This window comes from Pteropus medius, unplaced genomic scaffold, assembly GCF_902729225.1.
Source record: "Pteropus medius unplaced genomic scaffold, Ma_sr-lr_union100, whole genome shotgun sequence".
In the NCBI taxonomy this organism is placed as follows: domain Eukaryota; kingdom Metazoa; phylum Chordata; class Mammalia; order Chiroptera; family Pteropodidae; genus Pteropus; species Pteropus medius.
This window is the reverse complement of record NW_024341894.1, coordinates 1482915-1508417: the sequence shown is the minus strand read 5'-3', so window position 1 is coordinate 1508417 and position 25503 is coordinate 1482915. Positions and strand designations below refer to the sequence as shown.

The 25503-nt window shown below is 38.5% G+C and overlaps 1 protein-coding gene across 2 annotated transcripts in view; it reads left to right on the top strand.

The window, feature by feature from the left end:
* Positions 1-6186: 6186 nt before the first annotated feature.
* Positions 6187-25503, top strand: part of TMEFF1 (transmembrane protein with EGF like and two follistatin like domains 1) — a 78464-nt gene continuing 59147 nt past the window's right edge. The window contains exon 1 of one of the 2 annotated variants that reach the window (XM_039855720.1): positions 6187-6776. In XM_039855720.1, coding sequence (XP_039711654.1) covers positions 6581-6776 — 196 coding nt within the window. In that variant the 5' untranslated portion in view covers positions 6187-6580. The remainder of the gene's footprint in view (positions 6777-25503) is intronic. The other variant, XM_039855728.1, reaches the window with a different exon arrangement.

Sequence of the window (25503 nt, the reverse complement as noted above, 5' to 3'; positions counted from 1 at the left end):
CTTTATCCGCTTTCATGATCCTTAGCTCAGTGGGTGCCAGGCTCTTGGCTCTAACCTCGCATCCTTCCCTTTGACCTACCAGGCAGTTTGCTGCAACTTTTCCTCCCAGTAGTTTGGCTGCCTCTGCCAGCACCAGGCTGGCGTCTTGCAGGCATCTAGCAGCCAGCCAGTTCAGATGAGCCCTTTTGCCAGCTGACTTTAACTGCTTGGGTTTTGTTTTGGACTATAGGCTTTGTAGTCAGACAGACTTCTCAGTTCGAATTCCAGACCTGCTGCCCATTTGCTGTGTAACTTTGGACAAATTACTTAACCTCTCTAAACCTCAGTTTTCTCATCTACAGAATTAAGATGGTAGTTGAACCTTTTCCATTAGGTTTTTGGGAGCATTAATTAGGTAATACATGTGGAGCTCTTAGCCTAGTATATACATGCAGTTAATGACTACTGCTACTAATAATAGCTAACATTATGTGCTTACTAATCCACGGTTACTTCTAGGCAATTATTTATTGAGTACTTACAATGTACTAAACATGGTTTTAAGCACTTTACCTATACAAACCCCTTTTATCTTTACAATAACCCTATTAAGTAGATAAAATTTTTATCTCCATGTTACAGATTATGAAGCTAAAGCATAGAGAAGTTAAGTAACCTGACCAAGGTCATAGAACTAGCAAGTGGCAGAGTTAAGATGCACAACCAGATGGTTCAGTTCCAGAGCCTTAATTACTATGCTCTTAATTACTATGCTCTACCTCTTCCCATTTATGTGTGATTGTCTTTGTCAGAGAAGCTATTTCTTTGGTACAATCCTCTATAAGTTAAGCCCTTGAAGAAATTTTTGAATTGCAGCTGAAAATTTCCATTTGCTGAAAGATGGAGAAATACCTTAATTTTTATTCAGAGCGATACTGAACAATTGAATGACAAGAAGGCCTGCAGGAAAAACCCAGAGATGCCTCCTTGGTCTCTCTACCCACTCACAGGGACTGTTTGGGTGAGAAGTCTTTCAGATTGACAGAATTACAGTGGTGATACCTGTTCTCCTCCAGGCAGAGGGAGGCTACCTCTCTGGATTCCATGGCACTTTTTGTTCAGATATCGGGAATCCTTGCCTCCTTGGCCTCTGCCTAAGTATGCAATTGAGGACCATTAAGGGGATGTGGGTAGCAATGTGATCACAATAATCCATGCATGCAATCAAAAGAAGCCTCCATAAAAATCTCCTGCCATGTTGGTAGGGAGCTCAGGATGGCTTGTGCACACTCCTTGGTGGCTGTGGTCTTAGTGGTGCCAATCTTTGCTCTATCTTGTATCAGGTGATGATGTTTCTTCACCTGCTCATGTCAGTGATGTGGTGGAGCTTTGGAATTAGATGGAGCCAGGTGACTCCAACTTCTTGGCTTTGAAGTTTGGGTAGTCACTTAACCTCATGAACTTCATCTATAAAATGGAAATAATACCTACCAACAGGGTGGGTGGAAAGATTATCAACAAAAAATATGAAGCGCCTGGCAGTACCTGGGATGTAGCAGGTCTTCAGTGAATTAGTTACTATTGCAATGGCTTGATCCAACATTTAGTTTCTCCCATCAATATTATTATCATGGGGTCTCTCCCCTACTAGACTATAAGTCCTGTGCGAAGCTGGAACTTTGTTTTGTTCACTGCTGTTTCTCTGCATCTAGAACAGTGCCTAGGTCATAGTAGGTGCTCATTAAGTATTTGTCGAATCAATGAATGAAGTTTAAAACAAGTTGACCTCGCCCTCTGTCCCTACAACACTGGACAAAATGCAGACCCTTCTCCTCGCAGGCCTTTTGTTCATGGTGTTCCCTCTGCCTGGAACACACCCTCTTCACTCGGTTAACTTCTACTCACCCTTCTGCTCTCAGCACAGGTGTCACTCTAACAGGTAAACCTCCGACCTTCCCCTTCAGAGCATTTAACAACATTGCTGCAATTTTACTTTTATTTATATAATTATTTAATATTTGACTGTAAACATCAGTAGGACAGGGACCAGGTCTGTTATACTCACCAATGTATTCTCAGGGACTAAGAGTAGACCTTCAGTACAAACTTACTGAATGAATGAATGAATGTCTTTATCCATGCTTTCTTTCTTTTTTTTTTTTTAAAAGACCTCTCTCTCTAGGAAATGGGGTCCAATATCTCAAGCTGGGCCACGAGTCAACCCCAGGTTTGCACCATTGCTGCACCATAAATCATCTCAGTATTTCGGAACTGAGCTCAAGTTCTATGACTTTCTCCAACCAAGGCCAATTTGTCAGTCCCAAATTGTCTCATTATCATTTATTGGGGCTTCATTATGCAGCTAGACCCTCCAGCAGGAGGTTCTGAAAAGCCATAATTTTGTCTGGGCTGGGAGTGTGGTGTAGGATTTGCCATTTACTCCTCCCTCACACCCCCCAAACACACATACACATACATGCTCCATTTCTATTTAGTGTTCATCACACTGAGTTGTAATTGTTAATTTTCAGATATCCCTCCCTTCTAGTCATCAAGGCGGGATTCTCTCTTGTCCCCAGAGGATACTGTGGTGTTCAGCATGCCGTAGATGCTCACGAAGCTTTCTTGAAGGGATGCAGCATTTTCCATGAACAGAGCTTTATTTAGGACAAAAACTAACTCATAGGAAAGGGCACTACCTCTGGCTTTTAAAAAACATCTGGGCCAATCTCTTTTTGTTTAATTTGAGTTGAGTTTTCTGTTACTTGGAACTGAAAACATTCTGACAGAGCATAAATAATGGTGTTCAAGTATAGGATTTCTGATAGGTTATCGTTCAAAAATATTCATTCTGTATTCACTCCTTCTCACTCATCTCAAGTAGACTTCCCTACTCCTTGTCTTTGAGCCCAGCTATGAGACTTGCTTTAGCCAGTGGGATGTAAGCAGACATGTACAAGCAAGGGTGGGAAAAGTGCTTACACAGTTGGGCATGTCCCCTTGCACCACTGCCATCTCCATAAGAAGAGTTCCCCCCTGGGTAGCTGTCCCCCACTTCAGCCAAGCCCTAAAATGAATAATACTGAAGAAGATCAAAGCTCAACCTGCATACAGGAGCCAAGCCCAGCAGAATCTACAGCTTGAAGCACAGCTGTTCAGTTAAGCCCGAGCCTAGATCAGTCAACCCCAGATCTATAAGAAATGAATGTTTATTCTGGCACTCAGCTGACATTTTGTGGTTGTTTATTAAGGAGCAATGACCAACTGATCAAGGTTAGGCCAGAGGTTTCTAAATCAGCAACACATTTGAGTTACTTGGAGAACTTTAATATAAATAAGGGATACTTGAGTTTCCCCCAGAATGTCTAGAGTGGTGTTCAGAACTCTACATTCTTTAAAATACTCTGGGTGGTTTTATGTAGCAAGCCTCACGCTCTTTGCTATCTGACATTGGGGGTTACCAATATTAGAGCATGTGATGGGGATTGTACTGGATGACCACTAAGATTTTTTTCCTCTCTGACATTGGATGATTGAAATCAGAGAAATCTTGTTTCTGAAGTACAGTCTTTTTCAATTTGAAAACTTTTGAGAAATCTGTGTTGAATTTTTCTTACCTAATTTGGAGAAAGATGCAGATATAAATTATTTTTTGATTTATGGCCACAAGAGTTTTTGCTTTTTATTCAAGAGTTGTCTCCTCTTAGTATTTCTGCTTGGGCTATGGTTAGTCAAATGAAAATTAAAGGCAGACAACTGGGGCTGGGAGAGCCAAGACACAGGGTAGGAAAGAAGCACAGGGGAGGTCAAGCTGACCAGAGAAGCTGCTGAAAGAGTGGTCTGAGAAGAAGCCCTCAGCTGTGGCTTAGCAGTCAGGAACCTGGGATCACACCTGATTCAGAACCCAGAAGTTGAATTTTGGTTTTAATAACTGCCATGTCACTGCTAACAGTTTTGAGGTTTGAAGCAAATCTTAATAAAATGTTAAAAATGTGACTTTATATAAAAGCATCATGAAAGTATAATTTAAAAGGAAATGACTTTTTAAAATATAACAATAAAAATTTTCATTGCAAAAAATTCAGACACTATAGAAAAATATAAAGGACAAGTATCTATTACTCATAAGCCCACATTTCGGAGTAATCAGTGTTAATATATTGCTGTATTATTCTTCTTGACTTTTTTTCCCATGGATATGTACACACATATGGATATTTTAGGAAAATAGGATTTTCTTATACCCATTCATTAGTATCCTGCTTTTCTCCATGACCGTAAACACGAACTCAGTCATCATTGTTAAAGCTGCATAATAGTCCATTGTACAAAGAGGCACCATACTTTTTTTCCCATAGATGGACATATAGATTATATTTACTATTATGAAAGGTTGTGCTGAACATCCATATATACATTTTTGTGTGCTTGTCCAATTATTTCTTTAGGGTAAATTCCAATATGTGGAATTGTTAGAGTAAGGGGTCAACCTATTTAAAAATTTTTTGATACACGGTTGAATTGCTTTTCCAAAATGTGTAATTAATTGTTCTAGGTTTTGCCAATTCTTTTCACTATGGTTAATCATCTACAGGAAAAAAATGTGGTTTTTATTACTAGTGGGTCTAAATTTATTTTATATATTGTCTGTATTTTATGTGCTAAAACAAGTCAGTTTCCCATTTATTTACTATGTTAACATTTTCTTCTTGATTTATAGTACTTCTTTATATTAAGTATATTGTCTCTTATTTACACTGAAAATATTTTCTCTAATGAGGCTTTGCTTGTGGTGGCTTTTCACATCTTTAAAAAATTTTATGAATTAAATTTATGTTTTCAATGAGATTTAAAAATTCCATCTGAGGCGAGTGGCAGATTAATAGAACAAAAAAGGCAGAGGACTTTTAAACAATTCGATCCATAATTTTACTGCCTATGGCTGGGTCTCACTTATCATGATGTGCTAGGAACAGCACTGCACAGGGAGTCAGATCACTTTACCTGTCTGGGTCTTAACTTCTTCAACTGTAGAATGGGATGAGAATGAAAACTCCCCTGTAGCGCTGCAAAAAAGAATGGGAAAGAATGCAGGTAAAGAGCTTTATTCAGGTCCTATGTAGCAAATCTTTTCTCTGTATTAGCTATTGTTAGCGGGAGAGGGAAATATAGAATCATTTGTTGACAGCACAAATGAAATCAGAAGGCTTTGGGTAGAAATGAAAGATAAAGACTTATTCAAGGGTCTCAGGATTTGCAAACCAGAACAACGACTAGGCAATACTAACAGTGATCCAAAGAAGAAAGAAAAATCGAGGGTTCTTATAGTAAAAAGTACGTTCTTGAGGAGAATCAGCCCTGGATTGGTTTTAGACGCTAATCCTTTAGATGACCAGTAGTCTGAATAATAGATGTAAGGTTATGTGACATTCTGGATACGTAAACATTCTTTCCTTAGTCTCTCAGGTGGTAATCAAAGGGTAATCTGTAGGTTTGACATAAATCCCTACCCAGGACTGGAAAGTTCAAAAGTTTGTTCCCAGACTAGTTAACACAAGAATAGAATCTTTTTCTCCTACTTCAATTTACTCGATTCTAGTAATTCAGTAGTTTGATTATAGTGACTCCCTTTTATTTCTGCACTCTAGTCCTTACTTTAAAACAGGATTTTAAATTCAGTTGGTATTTGTGTAAATAGGGTAGGAGTGGAGATCCTAGAAATTTAGCCATTTACCCCCGTTTCTAAAAATAACATAGCTAGAGTCAGAACTTGGGTTCCAATTTTGTTCTTGCCCGTTTCTTGGCATGTGACCTTGGACAAGTCACCTTCACCTCTCCACAGCTCAGTTTCTTCACCTAGAGAATAGATAATAGACCACCTGCCCTTCTTTCCCAGCCAGCTGCTGGGCGAAGGAAACCCTTCAGAAATGCTTTCAAAGGACAGCAAAATGTCTGTTAGAGTAATGCCTCCAGAGCATCCTTGGCGCCGGCCGGCCCACCGAGGCCGCACCAAGGGGCGGTCGCGACCCCCGCCCTCCGTGCTCCTGCCCCGCCGCAGGAACAATAGCTCCCCTGGAGGCGGTGCTGGCCACGGGCGGAGGCGGAGCTGTCTGCGTGGGCGCTGGGGGTGTGAGCGGGGCGGGGTCGTAGCCACCCCTCCCGCCGGCGGCTCTGTCACGCGCCCCTCACCGGGCGGGCTGGGGTCTTTGTGACGCGGTGGCTACGGCCGCGGACACAAAGGGAAGGCGAGAAGGCGAGTGAGGGGCTGGGACCGCCTCCGCCTCCGCCCCCGCCCCGCGACCCCCGCCCACCGCGCGCGCACCCGCTCGCTCCCCCAGCCTCGGTCTCCCCTACGTGGCTCGCACCCTCTCGCGCATCCTCGCGCGCCCGCGACCCTCGCACGCGCCCAGACCCTCCGACTCCGTCCCGGCTGGCGGTGGCCTGGCGGGCGCTGCGGATGGGGCGGGGATGCTGAGGGTCTGCTCCCGGGCGCAGCGGCGCGGCTTCTAGGAGGCGCCGAGGCAGCGGCGGGGCTGTGAGCGCGGCTGGATGCCCCGGGCCTACGGCCCCCTGCGCTTCCCGCCGTCCAGGGGAGCTAGTCATGGGTGCCGCGGCCGCTGAGGCGCCGCTCCGGCTGCCTGCCGCGCCCCCGCTCGCCTTCTGCTGCTACACGTCGGTGCTTCTGCTCTTCGCCTTCTCTCTGCCCGGGAGCCGCGCGTCCAACCAGCCCGCGGGTGGCGGCAGCGGCGGCGGCGGGGAGTGTCCCGGCGGCAAAGGCAAGAGCATCAACTGCTCAGGTAGGACCGGCCGGAGCCTGCCCCTGCCCCTACGGCCCCTCCTTCCTCCCGGTTACTGCGGCCAGGCTAGGGAAGGCCCCGGCGCGGGGGTCCCGGGGAGCTGGGCCCGAGGGCGAGCGAGGGCGGAGGGCAGGGTGCGAGCGCGCGGTGCGGGCTTGGGGACCGGCGCTGGGGATGGGGAGTGGCCGTGCGTGCGTCCGTGTGTGTCGAGTAGCTGAGCGAGGGTGGCCCGGCGTGTTGAGAGGTGGTGAGGCCGGGACCCAGCGAGGCGTAGACAGGCGGCCAAGGCTCCGGTGTGATCGTGGGTGTGTACGCGGGAGCGCGTGTTCGTGTTGTGAAGGCTCATGGGAGGGAATGCTGCCCCAGGCCGGGATTGTGCGTGTGTGTGTGTGTGCGTGTGTGTGTGTGTGAGTGAGTGAGTGAGTGAGTGACGGTGAAGGGCCAGGCTGAGGGCCAGGGGAGTGACCATGTGCTGGGGAGGGCACTGGTGACTCGGAGGGGTCGTGTGAGTAAAGGGAACCGGAGATTCAGAGGGACGGATTGGCGATGTAGAGTCGCTGTGCGTGTTTATGTGTACGTACGTGTATATATATATTTTGGGTGTAGAGGTGGGCACGCTGGGGGCTCGGAGTGACCTCGGGACTGTGGATGTGAGCAGCGAATAGTCCTGGGGCCCAGGAAATGACCCTATGTTTTTGTTTGTTGTGCGTGGGTGAAGCCTGGAGCTCAGGGATATGCCCTGGGATATGCATTGAGGAGGAAGGATGGGGGGCGGTCCTAGAATGAGCCCTGTTTGTGTCGATTCAGAAGGAGCGAACTAGAGTCATCCTGTGTAGGGTTTGGGTAGTAGAAAGAGATAATTAGATCTCGAGCATTGCCTCTGTTTAGCGAAGTGTAATCCTGGGTTATTAAGGTGTGTGGAAAGAGGAGACCAGTTCCGGGGGAATGATCTCGTATGTGTGTTTTTAGGTTTTGTTGGATGGCCGGAAGATTGGCAGCAAAGGGAGCAAGGGAGTGACCTCTCCCCTCAGTCTAAGGCCTGACCCCCCTTCCCCGCCCCAGCTGTTGGAAACAAAGAGCCTGCTGGGGCTCTAATGGATGAGACTGGGGAGGAGGGTATTCGGGCAGTTAAGTTCCCTCTGCCATTCAGAAAGGGTCTCAGTGGAGCCCTGAGGCTAGGAGAGGCATCCTGGTCTCTTTTAGGGGTGGGTGGGTCCTCTTGGAGCTGGCCTAGCAGATACTAGTAATCTTAAGCCACAGCCTTGCAAACTTCCCTTTTTATGAATTCTCAGTTCTCTATTTGTCTTCTTTAAGGAGGTGGGAGAAGAGGCATGGGAGGGGAAAGAGGAGGATGGACTTTAGGCCACAGAGGATCCTCTGGCCTGCCTGCCAGACAACCTTTGTACCTTTGGGATATTGAAGGGGCATTGTTTCTGGGGGAGTGGAGGGATCAAGAAGGCCTCAACACAGACTCTTATGTTACCCTAAATGAAGAAGACCTTTGGCTTGCTGTTTAGGTTTGAAGGTCTAAAACCTTAATAATTTTCATAGTGGTATGTTTTATGATGGGGAAGGGATTTATTTTGAGCACATTGAACAATGGCATGTCCATTAAAAGCTTTTCCATTCATGTAATAACTTTTACTTTATTTTTTTAATGTTAAATGGGATATAGGATAATCTTTAATAAGTAATCACACAGTAGTGGCTGAGAATAAAAACCATTTGTATTTTAGAGTGCTTTATGGTAACAAATATTGGTTATCAAACTTGTGATTATACCATGTCAAAATATTTTACTGGCTAATGTGCTGTGGTTATCTCTTCTTGCTAAGCTGATTTTACCTTAGCAAAATAATAATGTTGATGGATGTTTTTGTGTATGTCTTCTGACTCTTTAGTGAATAGTACACATTTTAAGAAAGGACAAAGAGGGTTGGAAACCCATGTGGTATGGGAAAAGGTGACTGATTTGGGGATCATGGACCTTGCTAAGCCGCTGTGTTATTTGGATCAAGTTACTTAATTTTTTTAGTTTCTTCTTCTCTAAAACAAGGACTTGGACTTAATATCTTAGCCTTCTTTCAAGGATATATTGATATATCGATACAAATGTCAGCAAATTAGGATCATCAAATAAAATGTTTTCTAACGCTAAGATACACTTGAATAACTGAGTCTAAAGCTAGAGTTTTAACTAAATGACAGTTGTAGATTTTTGTTATAACTGGTTTTAGGATGAAGATCTGGGAATGATTCATACGGAAAAAGTATTTTTTTTGAATTGGTTAATTAAGAACTAGTAATCTGGTCTGGACATATGCATCTATTAACATTTTGAGACTGTATGTAGATTTTTTGTAGCTTTTAATACCCAGGTATTTCCCACATAAACTAGAGTTTACTCCTTTGCATAATTGAGTTTTAAAACCTAAATGCTGGCCTTGATTCCCTGTCGATTTTCATTTTTGGCTTTGGACCCTCATTTCAGCCTACTCTAACCTTTCTGGAGCCTGATTCTGTAAGGTCACTCACAGCTTTGTGGCCCTTGCAAATGTGAAGAGCAGGTCTATGGCTTTATTAAATTATTAGAAGTTGTGTAGATCATGGGAAAGGATGGAATTCTGTGATGTTATTGGAGACTTCCTTCCAAATAGGTTGATGTTGATGCATTAACCAACCAGATATTCAACAAGCTACGCATCCTCTTAGTAGAGTTTAACAGATTTTTGATTCTGCTAGTCAATATTTTCCCATTTTTTTCACTAGCTTGTTGTCAAAAGATTCTGTCAGATTGCCTTGTTAGAATCAAATATGTATATGTCTGTGTTATTCTCCCTTTTTCCATTTTAGTAATCCTATGTAGCAGCAAAGGTAGCATAGCCTGCCTTAATAAAGACATCACAGTGGCTTTTTCTTTTTATTATGTCCAGAAATGTATTTACCTATTCTAGAAATTTTCAGGGAATATGTGCCAAGTTTGCCCGTAGATGTTTTTCTGGATTCGCATTTCTTCTTTACTGAAAATTGAGAATGCATTCTTTCATTTTGGTCTTTTTGGCATCTTGTCAAGATAGCTTAGATAATCAGCAGTCAGAACTAAAAGTTTCTTCAGTATCATGGAGTGTGATTTGTTTGAATCAAACAAATCCTTTGAGCTAGCTCTGTATTCTGTTACTGTCCACTCTCCATGCCACTTACCTTAAATGTTAGCTCCCTTTTCTAAGAGTTCTACCTTTCCCGGTGTGAAGATCATGCTCCATGATGAAGATAATCAGAGCAAAGAAGCTAAATGAGTCTGCATTTGTCTCTGTCATCTCTTGATATTACATCTTCCCCTAAGCAGCAGGCCCTTTGTTTAGCTCTTATTGTTCTAAACCAGCTTTTTTTTTTCTTTTTTTTCTTGTCCTCTTGCCTCAGTCCTTCAGTCATTCTGGACTTTGTACTTATTGCTTTGCTTGTTTATCTTATTCATATTTATTCTTTTAATATCTGACTTATTAGAAAGTTCCCTGTTCATTTAAAGAGAGAAGAGTTTGGAAATACATGGTTCACGTGACGAAAGATGAACTTTGAAGAGAGATCACCTTAGACATTGACATTTTTTCTCATTTGTAACATGAAGGTAATGATAATTGTTCCTTTTGGCTCTAGGGCAGTGGTCCTCCAACCGTTTTGGCATCAGGGTCCAGAGCTCCTATGAGAATCTAATGCCCAATGATCTGAGGTGAAGCTGAGGTAGTGATGCTAGTGCTGGGGAGTGGCTGCAAATACAGATGAAGCTTCTTTGCTTGCTTGTGCCCGCCGCCTCACTTCTGCCCCAGCATTGGCGACCCCTGCTCTAGGGTATTTGAGAAGAAGGAGGAAGCTAAGTATGTGAGATATTACTATCTTAGGGAATATGGTTAAAGAGGTAGAAAAACATACTGAGAGACCAGTAAGTTTCATTTGGTGATAGAGATAAGGTGAATTTGAACTAGGTTTCTAAAATGTCATGGAAGTTAGAAGTGTGTCTTCTGGTTTGTGACATGGTAGTAAGGCTAGTATAAATGGATAGTATATACTTTAGATTAAGAGAAGTGCCTTGTTAGTGGCAATTCAGGATTATGGAGAATAAAAAGCAAGTTTTCCCTCATTAGCATGGAATCTTGGTCAGGGCACTACTAGATCCTTGGTTTGTAACATGTAGGTATTTATTAATTTATTTAGTCAACCTTGATTGAATGCCTATTTAGTGTAATCTAATATACTAGATGCTAAGGGAAATTTTGTATATGAAAAGCCATCCCTATATCTAAGGGCCTTATATTTCTAACGGATGTGGTTATTAGCCTTTTGTAGATATATACAGTGGAAATTTCTGTTTAGCCCATCTGGGCTTTTATCTCCTTCCCCACGCCCCCCACCCCCGCCATCGGTAAACATTTATTGAACAACAGACAGTACTGAAAATTTTTAAGGTGTATCATTAAGTGGTTTTTAGTATATTCACCAAGTTGTACAATCATCACTACTACTAATTCAGAATACTTACGTCACCCCAAAAAGAAACCCTCCATACCTATTAATAGTCATTCTATGTCTCTCTCCCTCCCAACCCCTGAAAACTCCTATCTGCTTTCTGTCTCTATGGATTTGTCTCTTTTGGACATTACGTATAAGTGGAGTCATATAATCTGTGGCCTTTTGTGATTGGCTTCTTTTACTTAGTATAATGTTTTCAAGGTTTATCATGTTGCAGCAAGTATTAAAACTGTATTCCTTTTTATGGCTGAGTAATATTTCATTGTATGGATAATACCACATTTTGTTTATCCATCAGTTTATGGACATTTGAGTTGTTTCCATGTTTTGGCTATTATGAGTAATGCTGCTATGAACATTCATGTGCAAGTTTTTGTGTGGACATACGTTTTCAGTTCTCTTGGGTTTATACCTAGGAGTAGAAATGCTGGGTCACATGGTAACTCTGTTTAACATTTTGAGGAACTGCCAAACTCTTTCCCAAAGTGGTTGCACTGGTTTACATTTTTACTAGCAATGTTTGAGGGTTCCAGTTTCTCTACATCCTCTCCAACACTTGTTATTGTCTTTTCATTTATAGTCATCCTAGTGGATGTGAAGTTGTATATCAGTGTGGTTTTGATTTTCATTTCCCTAATTACTATTGATGTTGAGCACATTTTCATGTACTTATAAACCATATAAATGGATGTATGAATGAATGCCTTATTTGGAGAAATGTCAACTCACATCCTTTATTGGGTGTGATTTTAACATTCTAAATTAAATATGCCTTTAGTAAACTCTGTTAACCAATTCCCACAGCACACATGCTCAAATTGGTAGCTTATCTCTGGTTTGCCTGTGTCTCATTTGATTTCTCTGCTTATCAAGAAAGAGTCAATTGTATTGCTTCTTAAAGTTATTTATACCAGGGATACTTGTGAGTATAAATTGATAAGTATTACTCAAATTGATTAAATATGAATGTAGAGAGAGTCGTTCTTATGAACTACTTTGTAAGGACTTGATAAAGGCAAGAGACTAAAAGAATTGCCTTTCAGTGAATTAGATTGTGGTCAAGACAACTGAAAGAAGGTGGAGAAACCTTGTAAATATCTGGAAGGATTCTGCTCCTAGAAAATTTTACAAGTATTTTTTTTTTTTACAGTCCCCAGTTCACTTTAAAGGAAAGGAAAATAGACATTGTAGATAATGGATTATGGGTGTGCCTTAACTGCATTTTGCAGACCCTCACTCAAAGAAAAGGTCTAGGTGCTGCATGGGGGAAATGAGTGTATATTTATATGTTTGGAGTTAAAAATGGTAAAATATGTACATATCATTTCAAAATGATATCCTGCGTTACCTGACTTTTTTGATTAATTGATCAGTGATTACTTTTGTATATGTTTGAAAAGAGGGTTTCCCCTGTACATGTGCCCTAAGGAAGATACGATATGGTGCTAAGACAATGAGTAATTCTCATTTGTAGTAATCAAAAACAGTTTTCCTGAGTAAGTGGCACTTGAACAGAGCTTTACAGGCAGAGTGTAATGCGAGCTTGAGACACCAGACATACTTACCGAGGCCTTTGCTGTTGATGTACCTTTTTCCTGGAAACTTCTTGTCCCAGTTACTGACCCCTCAGCTCTTTCAGTTTTTAAGGTCACTTTCAAAAGATGCCTTTAAATTGAAGCCTTTTCCACCTTTCACCCCCTCTGCCTCTCTCCAACCCTGTTCTTCATTTATGCTTTTTTTCCTGCTCTAGAGCAACTTCTCCTGTGTGACGTGTGATGCCTCCTCCATATAGCAACGTGAGGGCAGGGGTTTTGTCTGTGTGTTCACTGCTATATCCACTGTGCCTTGAATGGTGTCTGGCACAAAGTTAGGTTACATATTTCATGTTCATGGAATGAATTAATGACTGAATGAACACAGAAGCTGAGGAGAGTTGAGAAGGGTATTCTAGGCTGAGGGAATGCGGTAGAAAAGTCACAAAGATGGGACAGTGAAAAGACTATTACGAGATACTGGGATATGGGGTTAAGGCAGGAGAGTCACACTTTGCCACCATATAGTGGAAGGCCTTGAAGGCTGAGCTGAAGATTTGACACTCACTCTGAAGACAGAGTGAGACTTTTAAAAGGATTTGAATGACAGTGGGGTTTTAGATAGCAAAGTCTGAAATTGGTGAAGATGAAAAGAAGGAAAGAGACAGGGAGCATGGTGCAAGATAACTGCAGAAATGGGAGGACTTATTTGGCCTGCACGGTGTTTTAAAAAATTGCATTGGTTATTAACCATTAAAAATCTGGAGGTTTCACTTAAAAATCTGGATTTCAGTCTTTCCTTCTAAACTTAGAGGCATTGGCAACATTGGGCTCTTGTCTCTGCATCGCTTAAGTTAGCTAGAACGGTCCAGTGGGGCATGAGCTCTTTGCCTGTCCTCACGCAGCTAGCCTTTCATTGAACTTTTTCTCTCTTCATTTCTGGAGCTCCTGCTATAGGAGGCGGGGCTAATTTGGGGTAGAGAGCCTGTTTGGAAGAGAGTCAAATTGGTGTATGTTTCTTCCTGTATGCCTATTATTCATAGTCATCAAGTTGGATGCAAATCCTTATTTCTGCAGTGCCCAGCCCTTCCTGTCTGAACACCTCTCCTGTCTGTACTCCTTGCAACTTCTTCTGTACTGTTCTTTTCAACCTTTTCCTTGAATCCACCTCCTACCTCTTCGTATCTGAAAGCTACCTTGCTATTTCTGATTATCTCATTTCCTCGAAATACTCTCTAATGATGTTTTTATGTCAATTTTCCTTTATTTTATATCTTAGTTTTATTACTTACCCTTTTTCAGCTTTCATTATCTTTCTCTTTCTAAATTCTTTAGGTGGCAATAGGTCATTATGTTTCTTTTTCCTTTCCACTACAGGCATTTTTGATAAAATTCCTTTCATCATTGTTATAAAACATATGGATTTAGATAGGTTTAGATAGTTTGTTTTGTGCTTCTGTATTATGGTCTAAGAATGTGTTGTGGAATTTCTAGGTTTTTGTGTTAAAACTAGATGTGTCTCTGGGTCCTAGTATGAGAACAAATTAGGTGACAGATCCTTGTACTCCAGAAGAGAAAGCGTTATTTCCGTGGCTTCTCGGTCTTCTATTATATAACTATTAATTTTACTTAAAATTTCTTATTTTGAATTAATTTCAAACTTAGAGAAAAGTTACAATAGTGTACCCAGATTTCCCAGTTGTTAAGATTTTACCAGATTTACCTTATAGTCTTCTTTCTCTATCTGTCTGTCTATTTTTTTCCTAAGCCCAACTGCCCAGTTGGCCCCTACCAAGGGGAATGGTTTAATTTATGCTTTATGTCAGTCTCTTCTTTGTTTCGTCATCTCCAGTTACAATGATTAGGTTTATTTTTCAGTTTTTCAGTATATCTTCTATTTTTGTTACTCTATTTGGGACATAAACATTGAATTTTATTTTGTTCCATTTTTTTTGTCGTACTTTTTATTTTTGTGTAGGGTAGATTTAAAGTATCTCCTGAAGTCATAAGGATACCCATCCTTTCTGGATTTGTATTTGTCTTTTAGTTTTTAAGTGTTAGGATTTGTTTCCCAACATAGCTATAGACTATTCTGCTTTTAACTGTTTATTTTAAATGAAGTAATTTTGATTTATCTGCTACTGTCCATCATTGTCATCATTCTTTAGGGTGTACAATCCAGTATTTTTTAGTATAGCCATAGATTGTGCGTGCATTGCCACAATTTTATAACATTTTCTTCCTCCCTCAAAGAAACTTCATGTTGTTTAGCAGTCACTCCCCAAACCCCACTTCCCCAGCCCTAGGCAATCAGTGATCAATCTTTTGCTGTATATTTGCCTATTCTGGACATTTCATATCAATGGAGTCATAGAAAATGTGGCTTACTGTGATTGGCTTCTTTCACTTAGCATCATGTTTTCAGGTTTTATCCATGTTGTAGCATGTATCAGAATTTCATTCCTTTTTATGTCCCAGTAATATTCCATTGCATACACACACACACACACACACACACGCCCTCATATTGGTTATTCATTCATCAGCTGATGGACATTTGTGATGTTTCCATTTTTTGGCTACTATGAATAAGGCTATGAACATTCCATACAGGTTTTTGTGTTTTGACATGTTTTCAGTTCTCTTGGGTTTATATCTAGGAGTAGAATTACTGGGTCACATGGTAACTCTGTGTTTAACATTTTGAGAAACTGCCAAACTGTTTTCCAGAGTGGCTGTACCATTTTATATTTTCATTAGCAATGTCTGAGGCTTCCAGTTTCTCTACATCTTAGCTATTATTTGCTGTCTTTTAAAAATTATAACCAACTTTGTTTTTCTAAGTTCATACTGTTTATCTCTCATTTTCCCTGTATACGTATGTGGTTTCTTTAATGGGATTTGAATTCTCAATTTCTTTTAAGCCGGGTTGGAAGATAATGTCAACCCATTTACTCCCTTTCTCCTTCTCTCTCTTTTTTCCATTGTTAGAAACATTATTTTAACAGAACAATTTTCATTATTTCTGCTATTATTCCATTATTAGCATTTCTCATGGGAGAAATGAGGCATTTAGGAGTTGGCCTACTTCTCATGCACTTTGAAATTCTATGTTTAAATCTTAACATTTCCTCAGTATTTGCTTTTAGTTTATTAGATGATTTTAATCCTTTGTCACTATTTGAATATAATATATTTCTTTTTTACAAGTGTCATGTATTTTTCATGGCTGAGTTGTTTCATCATTTTTTGAAAAGTCATTTCGGGTTCCAAAGTTCTTAACATATTCTGCCTTCAAAAACTTTGGCAGGTATTATGTTTTCAGTCACAGCTCTATTTCTCTCATTTTTGTGCAAGTAATCTGAGTCTTTCTTTTCCATAGTTTAAAAAAAGAAAGAAAACACATCTTTTTTCTTTGTTATAAAAGCACTATTTGTTGGATATAAAAAACTTGAAGAATATAGGAAAATATAAACGTGATGGATATAAAAAACTTGAAGAATATAGGAAAATATAAACGCCACTCTCCTCTGTGATACTTAACATTTATGCTGATTATTTCATTTTATACCAGAAAAATTTTGAACTATTTTCTTGATATTAGTGTTTGCTTTAGCTTTTTTGTTTAACCTGGAGACATTGGTTTTCACAGATCAGATCTCTTTTTGGAATTTTTAAGTTCAGTTTATTTCACCTTGTCAGCTTTCATCTAATATTGTTTGCAAGTGAATCTGAACTGCTGATACTTCTGTATGGTTCTGTTTTTTTATAGTGTAATTGATGTATGTATATTTATTTCACCTTGTCAGCTTTCATCTAATATTGTTTGCAAGTGAATCTGAACTGCCGATATTTCTGTATTGGTTCTGTTTTTTTTATAGTGTAATTGATGTATGTCTGTATGTATTTATTTATTTTTTAAATTAAGTTTATTAGGGTAATATTGGCTAATACAATTGTATAATTTTCAGGTGTACATTATCATTTGACATCTGTATATTCTATTGTGTATTCACCACCCAAAGTCCATTTTCCTTCAGCTACCATATATTTGATCCCCTTTACCCACTTTACCCTTCCCCTACCCCCCTATATTTGACCCCCTTTATCCTGTCTACTTCCCTCTTCCTCCCCCGCCCCACTAGTAACCACTAGTCTGTTGTCCATGTCCATGAGTCTCTGTTTGTTTGTCCTACTCATTTGTTGCTTTTAGGTTTATATCCGACATATAAGTGATATTATGTGATTTTCAACTTTTTCTGTCTGGCTTATTTCGCTTAGCATGATTATCATGAGGTCCAACCATGTCGCAAATGGCAGTATTTCATCTCTTCTTATGACAGAGTAATATTCCATTGTATATATGTACCACAGCTTCTTTAGCCAATCATCTATCGTAGAGCACTTTGGTTGCTTCCATGTCCTGGCTTCTGTGAATAATGCTGCTATGAACATTGGTGTGCAAATATTTTTATAGATATGAGTTTTCAAGTCTTTGGGATAAATACCCAGTAGAAGGATTGCTGGATTGTAATTGATGTATTTGGAATTTCTGTTGTTCACTAGTCATCTCAGTCTTTTAGTGTTCAGTGTTAATTTTTCATAGTATTTTTTCTCTTTAAAATGATTTGAGATAATTTTTGGGTAGTGCAGTTTTGTTAACCATTATTGTTTCCTTCTTCCAGTTCAGACCATAAGTGAATCCTAGTACCATATGATTAGACCTGAGCTTCTTTTCTTTTTAATTCTTCACTGCTTTACAACTATCTGCTGAGGTTTAAGATTGTCATTTTAAAGTTTTGGTTTTAGTTGTTTCAACCAAAGCTATAAGTATTTTTTATGGTTCCCATTGCTCTTTTGTAAAGCTCTCACTTGGTCTTTGCAATCCTAGGAGGGATTATTATACCCATTTTTACTCTAGAGAACTGGGATTTCTCAGAGACATTTAGTGCTTTGCCAAGGTCATATAGTTACTTAATCAAATAATTGGAAGTTCTTCAAGTCTGAGCTTATTCTAATTCACCAGAGTTTTGTGAAGTCTGTTTTAGGTTCTCTTTAAAAAGAATAAGTATCAGGTTCTCTAGTGCTAACTTGCAAGTGGTTTTGTAGATCTTTGTCTTTGTGAGTGACTTCCCTGAATTCTGGCTACCTCCTATTCCACTTAGTGTTGCAGACACTAAGGAGAAGTTGTTAGAAATAGAGCCAGAGGACGATATTCTTGTGTTTAGATTTATTTATTGATATTTAAAAAATTTTGATTTAGGAAATATGTTGAATGTACTTACAAAATCTTAAAATACATATGTAAACATGTATATGTTGTAAAATATAAACTAGATTATATCTCTCAGTATTATTTTTTTGCTTTACAATGGATCATGATCTTTCCATATCAGTATGTGTTTCTACCATATACTTTAATTTTAATGGCTGCATGGTATTTCATCAGTAATTTATTTAATTTCCAAAACAGCTCGTTTTCCATTTCATTGTTATAAAAAATTTTGATGTTAACAATCTGGTACATATATTTTTATGTGTTTTTCTTCTATCCCTGTCATCATTTCCTAGAAATAGAATTGTTGGGTTAAAGGATAAAGACAATTAAAATTTCAGTATGTACTGCTAATTATTCCATGAGAAGTTCTGCCAATTTATAGTCTCAGAGTTGGGTTGGGCACTCATTTTTCCACACCTTCTCCAGGACTGTGTTAATTAAAAAAAAAATAGCTGATCCTTAAGATAGCACTTATAATGTGTTATGCACAGCTCTGAGTGCTTTCCATATCTTTATTTAATGCTCCGTCAATAGTATGAGATAGATAACTGTTGTTATCCCCATTTTACAGGTAGGGGAATGGAGGCATGGAGAGAGTGGTAAATTACTAAGGTCACAAAGCTGATAAATGACAGAGCCAGGATACTGATCTCGGTGGTCTGGTTCTAGGGTTTGCTCCTTAAACACCAAATTATAATGCCTGTTTGTTTTTTTATTTCATTTTTAAAAAATTTAATATGATTTATCTGATATTTAAAATTATTTTTAAGTTTTATTGAGGTAGTCACAACATAAAATTTATCATTTTAAAGTATATTTTAAAGTAATTCAGTCGTTTTAAATATATTCAGTATGTCGTGCAACTATCATCACTATCTGCTGTGTAATTACAGAGCATTTTCTTTACCCGAAAAGAAATTTCCATACCTATTTACAGTCAGTCCCAATACTCTGGCAACCACATACAGACTTTGTGTCTTTACGGACTTACCTATTCTGGCATTTTATATAAATGGACTCATATAGTATGTGGCCTTTTGTGTCTGGCTTCTTCCACTTAACATATACTTTCAAGATTCTTATGTGTTATATATAGTGTGTAATTATTTTATCTGATTTTAAAAGTAAAAAAATAATAACTGATCCTTAATATAGCATTTATAATGTGTTAATGCACAGCTCTGAGTGCATAAAAACTCAAAGAATTCAGAAAAATACAGAATTAAGGAAGAAAAGTTAAATTCTACCAAGAGATAACTGTGGTTCATATTTTGGTATATATACCTTCTAGATTTTTTTGATAAGTATTAAAAAAAAATAAAGTGTGTTATACATTTTTGAAAATCTGCCTTTTAAAAAATACTTAATGTATCATATCAGGAAATGTGGAGATTCATCATTTTTTTAAATAACGGCAATATAGCAGATTTCGTGTATGGGTCTGTGAGAAGGAAACACACAGGTTAACCAGGTTGTCAGAAATAGGAGTAAGGAAATGGGTATTGCAGTTCAAGACCTTTGGTTAGGGCTGGATAGGGCTAGAAAGAACCTGAGTACATTTAATACCCAGCTAGGGATCTAGGTCTTTTTCTTTCTGACCCTGCAGTAGATGGGATGAGTGTCTCAACACAGTGGCATTTAGAACTGGAGTGGGTGTTGGGATGGAGAATTTGACAGCATCAAAGTGGCGTTTAACAGAGGTTAGTTTGGCAGTAGTATCTAGAATGGGATGAAAAGTATTGGAGTCAGACAAGTGTGTGGCATATGTGAAATTTCTCTAGTTAAATATAGCTTAGAGAAGTTTTAGTCATCTCTGCTGTTAGTGCTTTTTAACATTAATGTAAACTCCCTTTGGTTGTGTGTCATGAAATATCAAATATAGTTTATTTCCCCCTCATATCTTTATAATAGGAGATAACTAATATATTGTGGTTAATTTAGTAAACAAGTTGAAGGGAATTTGATTTCTAATTCATCTCATTTGCTGGGACTGAAGTCAACATTTACTAAATCTATCATTTGACTTTACCCTGAAATGTCTTTTCAGTGATTTGTGTCATTAAGGGTGTCCCTCAGATTGGCCTGGAGAAAGAAAATAAATAAATCTTTGTTGCATACTTGTTCGTTCTAGGCACTGTTGCTTTTTAGTACATATCTAATCTTTACAATATCTAGGGAGGGTACTATTATTCTAAAAGGCGAAGAACTAACATGTCTGTGAACCTGGCCCTGACTGACCCCCATACTAACGCTTTGTTGTCCATCATGTTCTAAACTGTTTCTGGAGTTGTGTTAGAAATCACATTTGAGTTTTTCCCCCCAATTAAATATAACCATATACAAATAGGAAGAAATCATCCCTTGTTCAACTGATGTAAACACAGTCCCTCTTACTATTTTTGTTTTTCCCTTTCTGAATTTTCTTATATGTGCTTTTTATATACAATCATAGTGTGTGTGTTAGATTTTGTCTTATTTTTCCACTTGACATTCATCAGTCTATTTCCTTATTGCCACATAAAATATACACAGCCTTTTAAGTAGCTGTATAATATTCCATGACTGTACCGCATCATTTCCTGGTGTGGGATATTTTAAATGTTTAAATATTTTAAATATACTTTCAGTGTAGAGATTGTAGAACTGTTTCATAGACAATTTTGGATGCAGAATCAGGGACAAGCTGGGCTTGTTTTGGAGGTGAAACCATCCAGCAGAGGTCCTGCCAGGTTGGATTGGTGTGCTTTTCTAAAAAAGGGAAGGTTTCCCAAATACTGTTAACCTGTAGACAATGAGTATAAACCCATTGAAACTGGGTTATTCTTAAGAACAAGGTGAAAAGTTCGAACATGTCTTATGGGGAGTCAATAAGAAATTATCTAGAGATAAACTAAAGATTTTACATGTTGGTAAGTATTGTTGGTAAGCATTAATTTATAGGACTTTGCCCAGTGTGCTCTGAAGACTGGAATGGCACTGGCAAAAGCAGATGAGATGTTTTTAAGAAGGTTGGGGAAAACCCAGTTTGAAGGCTGGCAGTGGTAGGAGTGGATGAGACTGCTGAGAGAGAAGAAATAAGACGAAATGCTATTGGGATGGCTGAAGGCAGAACATTTTTATACACAGTAGGAGCCTCCTTGTCTTGATGCCTATAAGATTCTGGTAGTTGGTTGGTTAATCAAGAAAGTTATTTAAAGTGGGGAGTCACAAAAATGATTCATAAATGCATGTAGCGTTTTAACTTAAAACCATAAATTTATTAAACAACATTTTGAATGAAGGCCCCCAATTTTTCTTTGAAAATAGTTGGAATTTCTCCTTTCTTGAATAAATCACATTTCTAATACATTGATTACAAATTCGGTTTTAATATCTTTAAAAAGGAACTGACAGTCTTGTGGATTCAGAATTCTAGATTTTTGCATCTAATGCAACAGCGATTTTTAAAAGCAACTTGCATTTCTTAAGTCTTTCATAGCATTCTTTCATAGAATTCTTAGGTATGATAATTAGGTTTGAATTCTTCATATATTTTGGATATTAGCCCCTTATTGGAGATTTCGTTTGCAAATATCTTCTCCCATTCATTTGGTTGCCTCTTTGTTTTGTTGATGGTTCTTTTGCTGTGTAGAAACTTTTGAGTTTAATATAGTCCTAGTTTTTATTTTTGCTTTTATTTCCCTTGCCTTTGAGGTCAAATTCATAAAATCCTCTCTAACTCCAAGGTCCATGAGTTTAGTACCTATGTTTTCTTGTACCTATGTTTTCTTTCATAGCATTCATTTTATGAAATGTTGAAACCACATATAGTAACAAATACATTTGGCACGCACAGGCTAGATAACATCTATGACTGACTCTTGAAGCACAAGAGCAACTTTCCTGGTTGCAGCTCAGAAACTCAAGACTGTTCTAGAGAGTGACCTTGAGGATTCATTGTATCGTGGACATTGGCTGATATGTTTTACAGAAAGCGGCACACTTTGTTTAATCTGGAGAGTTAAGTTGGAGATAAGTTCTAAGAGTGCTGTGCTGGTGGTTTTATTCAAAATCATCTGGCTTTTGAAAATAATTGCTAAGTGGTACATTTAAATTTAATTTCTTTTCTCAAAGATGATGTTTTCATTGTATCTTATTGTAATTTTAAAAAAACCTTGAAACCAGTAAAATTCATTTAAGCCTGGAAATGGCTTTCAAAATTGTAGGAAAAAAAACAAAAAAGGGAAAAAGAGTGAGTAAATGAGATGTCGAAGAGTTGGGGATATAATCAAGATGATTAGATTGGAAGATGAAGCCAGGAGTATCAACTGCTGTAGAAGGGTCAAGAAAAGATTTGGAAGAATGAGAAAAAAAGCTATCAGATCTTTAGAAAAGAGTTTTGTTAGGAAGAGGGGAAAGTCAGGATTGCTGGAGGTTAAGTCATTATTAAAGGTGGGGCACTCACTCAGAGCAAGGACTAGACGTAAACTTGGAGGCAATATATTTAGGTCATTCTGTTGAAATGAAAAATAGCTGTGATAATGTGCAGAGACTCATTTTCTTTATAGTGTTTGTGTTAGAGAATTAAATGTAAAGTCCTTGGTTTCTTTTATAGTGGCTCTCAATGGGGGCAGGGGTTTGATTTCACTCTTCAGGGGACATTTGGTAATGTCTGAAGACGTCTGTTGCTCTAGCAGTGCTACCTACCGACATCTAGTGGGTAGAGGCCAGAGATGTTTGCTAAACATCCTCCTGTGTACAGGGTAGATCTCTACAGCAAAGAATTATTTAACCTAGAATGTCAGTAGTGCCAAGGTTGAGAAGCCCTGAGTTGGATCTTAACATCTTGCAAAGTTTATTCACTCTTGGCTTGCCATAAATGTTAGCTAAGTTGTAAGATCCTCAGAACTACCTTCTGTTTAATGGAAGGGAAAGTAGAAAAGTCGTTATCATTCTGGAGGGCTAATAGGTCTCACTTTGAACTGCAGCTTGACCCTAGTTAGCGCTGCCAAAAATTGGAGATTTTGGCATCTCAGGTTCATAGTATGTAGGGTTCCTTTTCCTAGTATGTATTGTTTCCCAGCTTTGAAATGTTAATGAAAATTGAGACAAATTTTACATTTAGAGAATTGTGTAATGGGCAGATTTGCAACTAGAGCAAAATATTTTCTGTTTGAGCCACTCTCCTGAATGCTTCTTTGTGTAAAATATTTCTATTTGGAAAACTGTTTTTTGAGAGCCTCAGTAATGGCTCATCCATTTTGCTGAACTTCCATCTTGGGCTCAGGAAGGCAGGTGTGTAATCATCATCATCATTGACAGGTAGTAGAGTACCCTCTTGACGCCTGGTACTGTATAGAATACTTGAAAAGAAATAACATTCAGAAGATGATCCCAAAATAGAATTCCTCTGTACTGAGTTTGAGCTAAGACAGTGGTTCTCAAATTTGTGAGGAGTCAGAGCACCAGGAAGTCATGATGCTCTTGAGAAATTAATTTTATCACGTGGACTATGATGTAGCACAAAATTATTTCAGCTTTTGCTTAGAAATACTTAAATTTACATGCAATCATTATATCAGGATTGTGTTTAATTACATGTGTCAATGATCTGGCAGTAGTGGCTTAAATGATAAGAGCTTTCTTTATGTGTTTGTTTATTATAATAGTAAGTCTGGAGGGAATGAAATCCATGATAGGTATGGTGATTCCATAATTCTTGTCTCTTTCTAGATTCTTACTCCTGTCTTTTTGGTCTGCCATCTTTATTTTTATTTATTTATTTTTATTTTTAATTTTTTTAAATAATTTTTTTATTTTTAATTACAATTGGTGTACAATATCATATTAGTTTAAGGTGTACAACATAGTGATTAGGTATTTATAAAACTTACAAAGTGATCACCCTGATAAGTCTAGTACCCAGGCATAGTTATTACAATATTATCCACTGTATTCTCTATGCTATGCTTTACATCCCTGTGATTATTTTATAACTACCAATTTGTACTTCTTAATCCTTTCCCCCTTTTCACCCACCCCAGTCCGAACCCCCTCCCATCTGGCAACCATCAAAGTGCTCTCTGTATCTGTGAGTTTGTTTCTGTTTTGTTTGTTCCTTTATTTTGATTTTTAGATTCCAGTGAGTGAAATCATGTGGTATTTGTCTTTCTTTGTCTGGCTTATTTCACTTACCATAATACCCTCTAGGTCCATTTATGTTTTGCAGGTAGCAAGATTTCATTCTTTTTTATGGATAAGGAATAGGCCATGGTATATATGTATATGCCACTTCTTTATCCAGTCATGTATTCATGGACACTTAGGTTGTTTCCATATCTTGGCTATTGTAAATAATGCTGCAATGAACATAAGGATGCATACGTCTTTTTGAATTAGTGTTTTGAGGTTCTTTGGTTAAGTAACTGGAAGTGGAATTGCTGGGTTCTTCTTTGTTTCTTGTTATAGCCTTTGTTTTAAAGTCTATTTTGTCTGGTATAAGTATTACTACCCCAGCTTTTTTTTTTCCTTTCCATTTTCATGAAATATATTTTTTCATTCCTTTACTTTCAGTCTGTATGTGTCTTTCAGTCTTCAGTGAACCTCTTCAGGCTTGGTTTTTTTACCATCTTTAGCTTGTAACTTTCGTGTTCATGCATGTAAGATAGCTGCTATAACCTCGGGTATGGGTTTTCTCTCCAGGCAAGAAAAGAATGGAAGAATGAAGGAGGAAGGGACAGTGCTATATGAACTATGGCATGGAGTGAGGAAGTTAGGGAAATACGGATTATTTAGCTGAATACCTTGTTTTCCTGAATGAAATCGTGGTTCCCTTACTAAGTAAGAAGGAGAGAATAGATTCAAAGTAGGTTGTTTGTAGTGACTGCCACAATAATGAAACATTTAAAAATATACAGTCATGAGCATGTGGCATTCATGATTGTGTGTTTTTATAAAATACTGTTGGAATTTTTCTGTTCATATTCTTTACATTCACTGAAAAGTTTTGTTGATAGCTAGCAAGGAAGTAATCTCAGATATTGAAAGTTTAAGACATGTAAGTGAAGAAAACTCTTAAAATGAGAAAATTCTTTCCATTGACTTCCCTTTGCAAATGAGAAAATGAAACTCTTATTTTAATGAAAGCACACTCTAGTCTAGGACCCCAGTTTCTCTATGGAATGTGATTTAGGAATCACTGATTATAATATTTGTATGTACCATTAAATGACGTGTGTCTCTACTTTCCTTAGATAAGAACATTCTCTTTTCTCCTGTCATTCTTGATATGATTCGCATGTTGTGGGCAATTAAAACATTCTTTATTTTAAAATGTATTTTCTGAATTTTGCATAATGTTCCTATATTAGTCTTATTAAATCAGAAAAAAGGGTCTTTTAATTTTTCAAGGTCA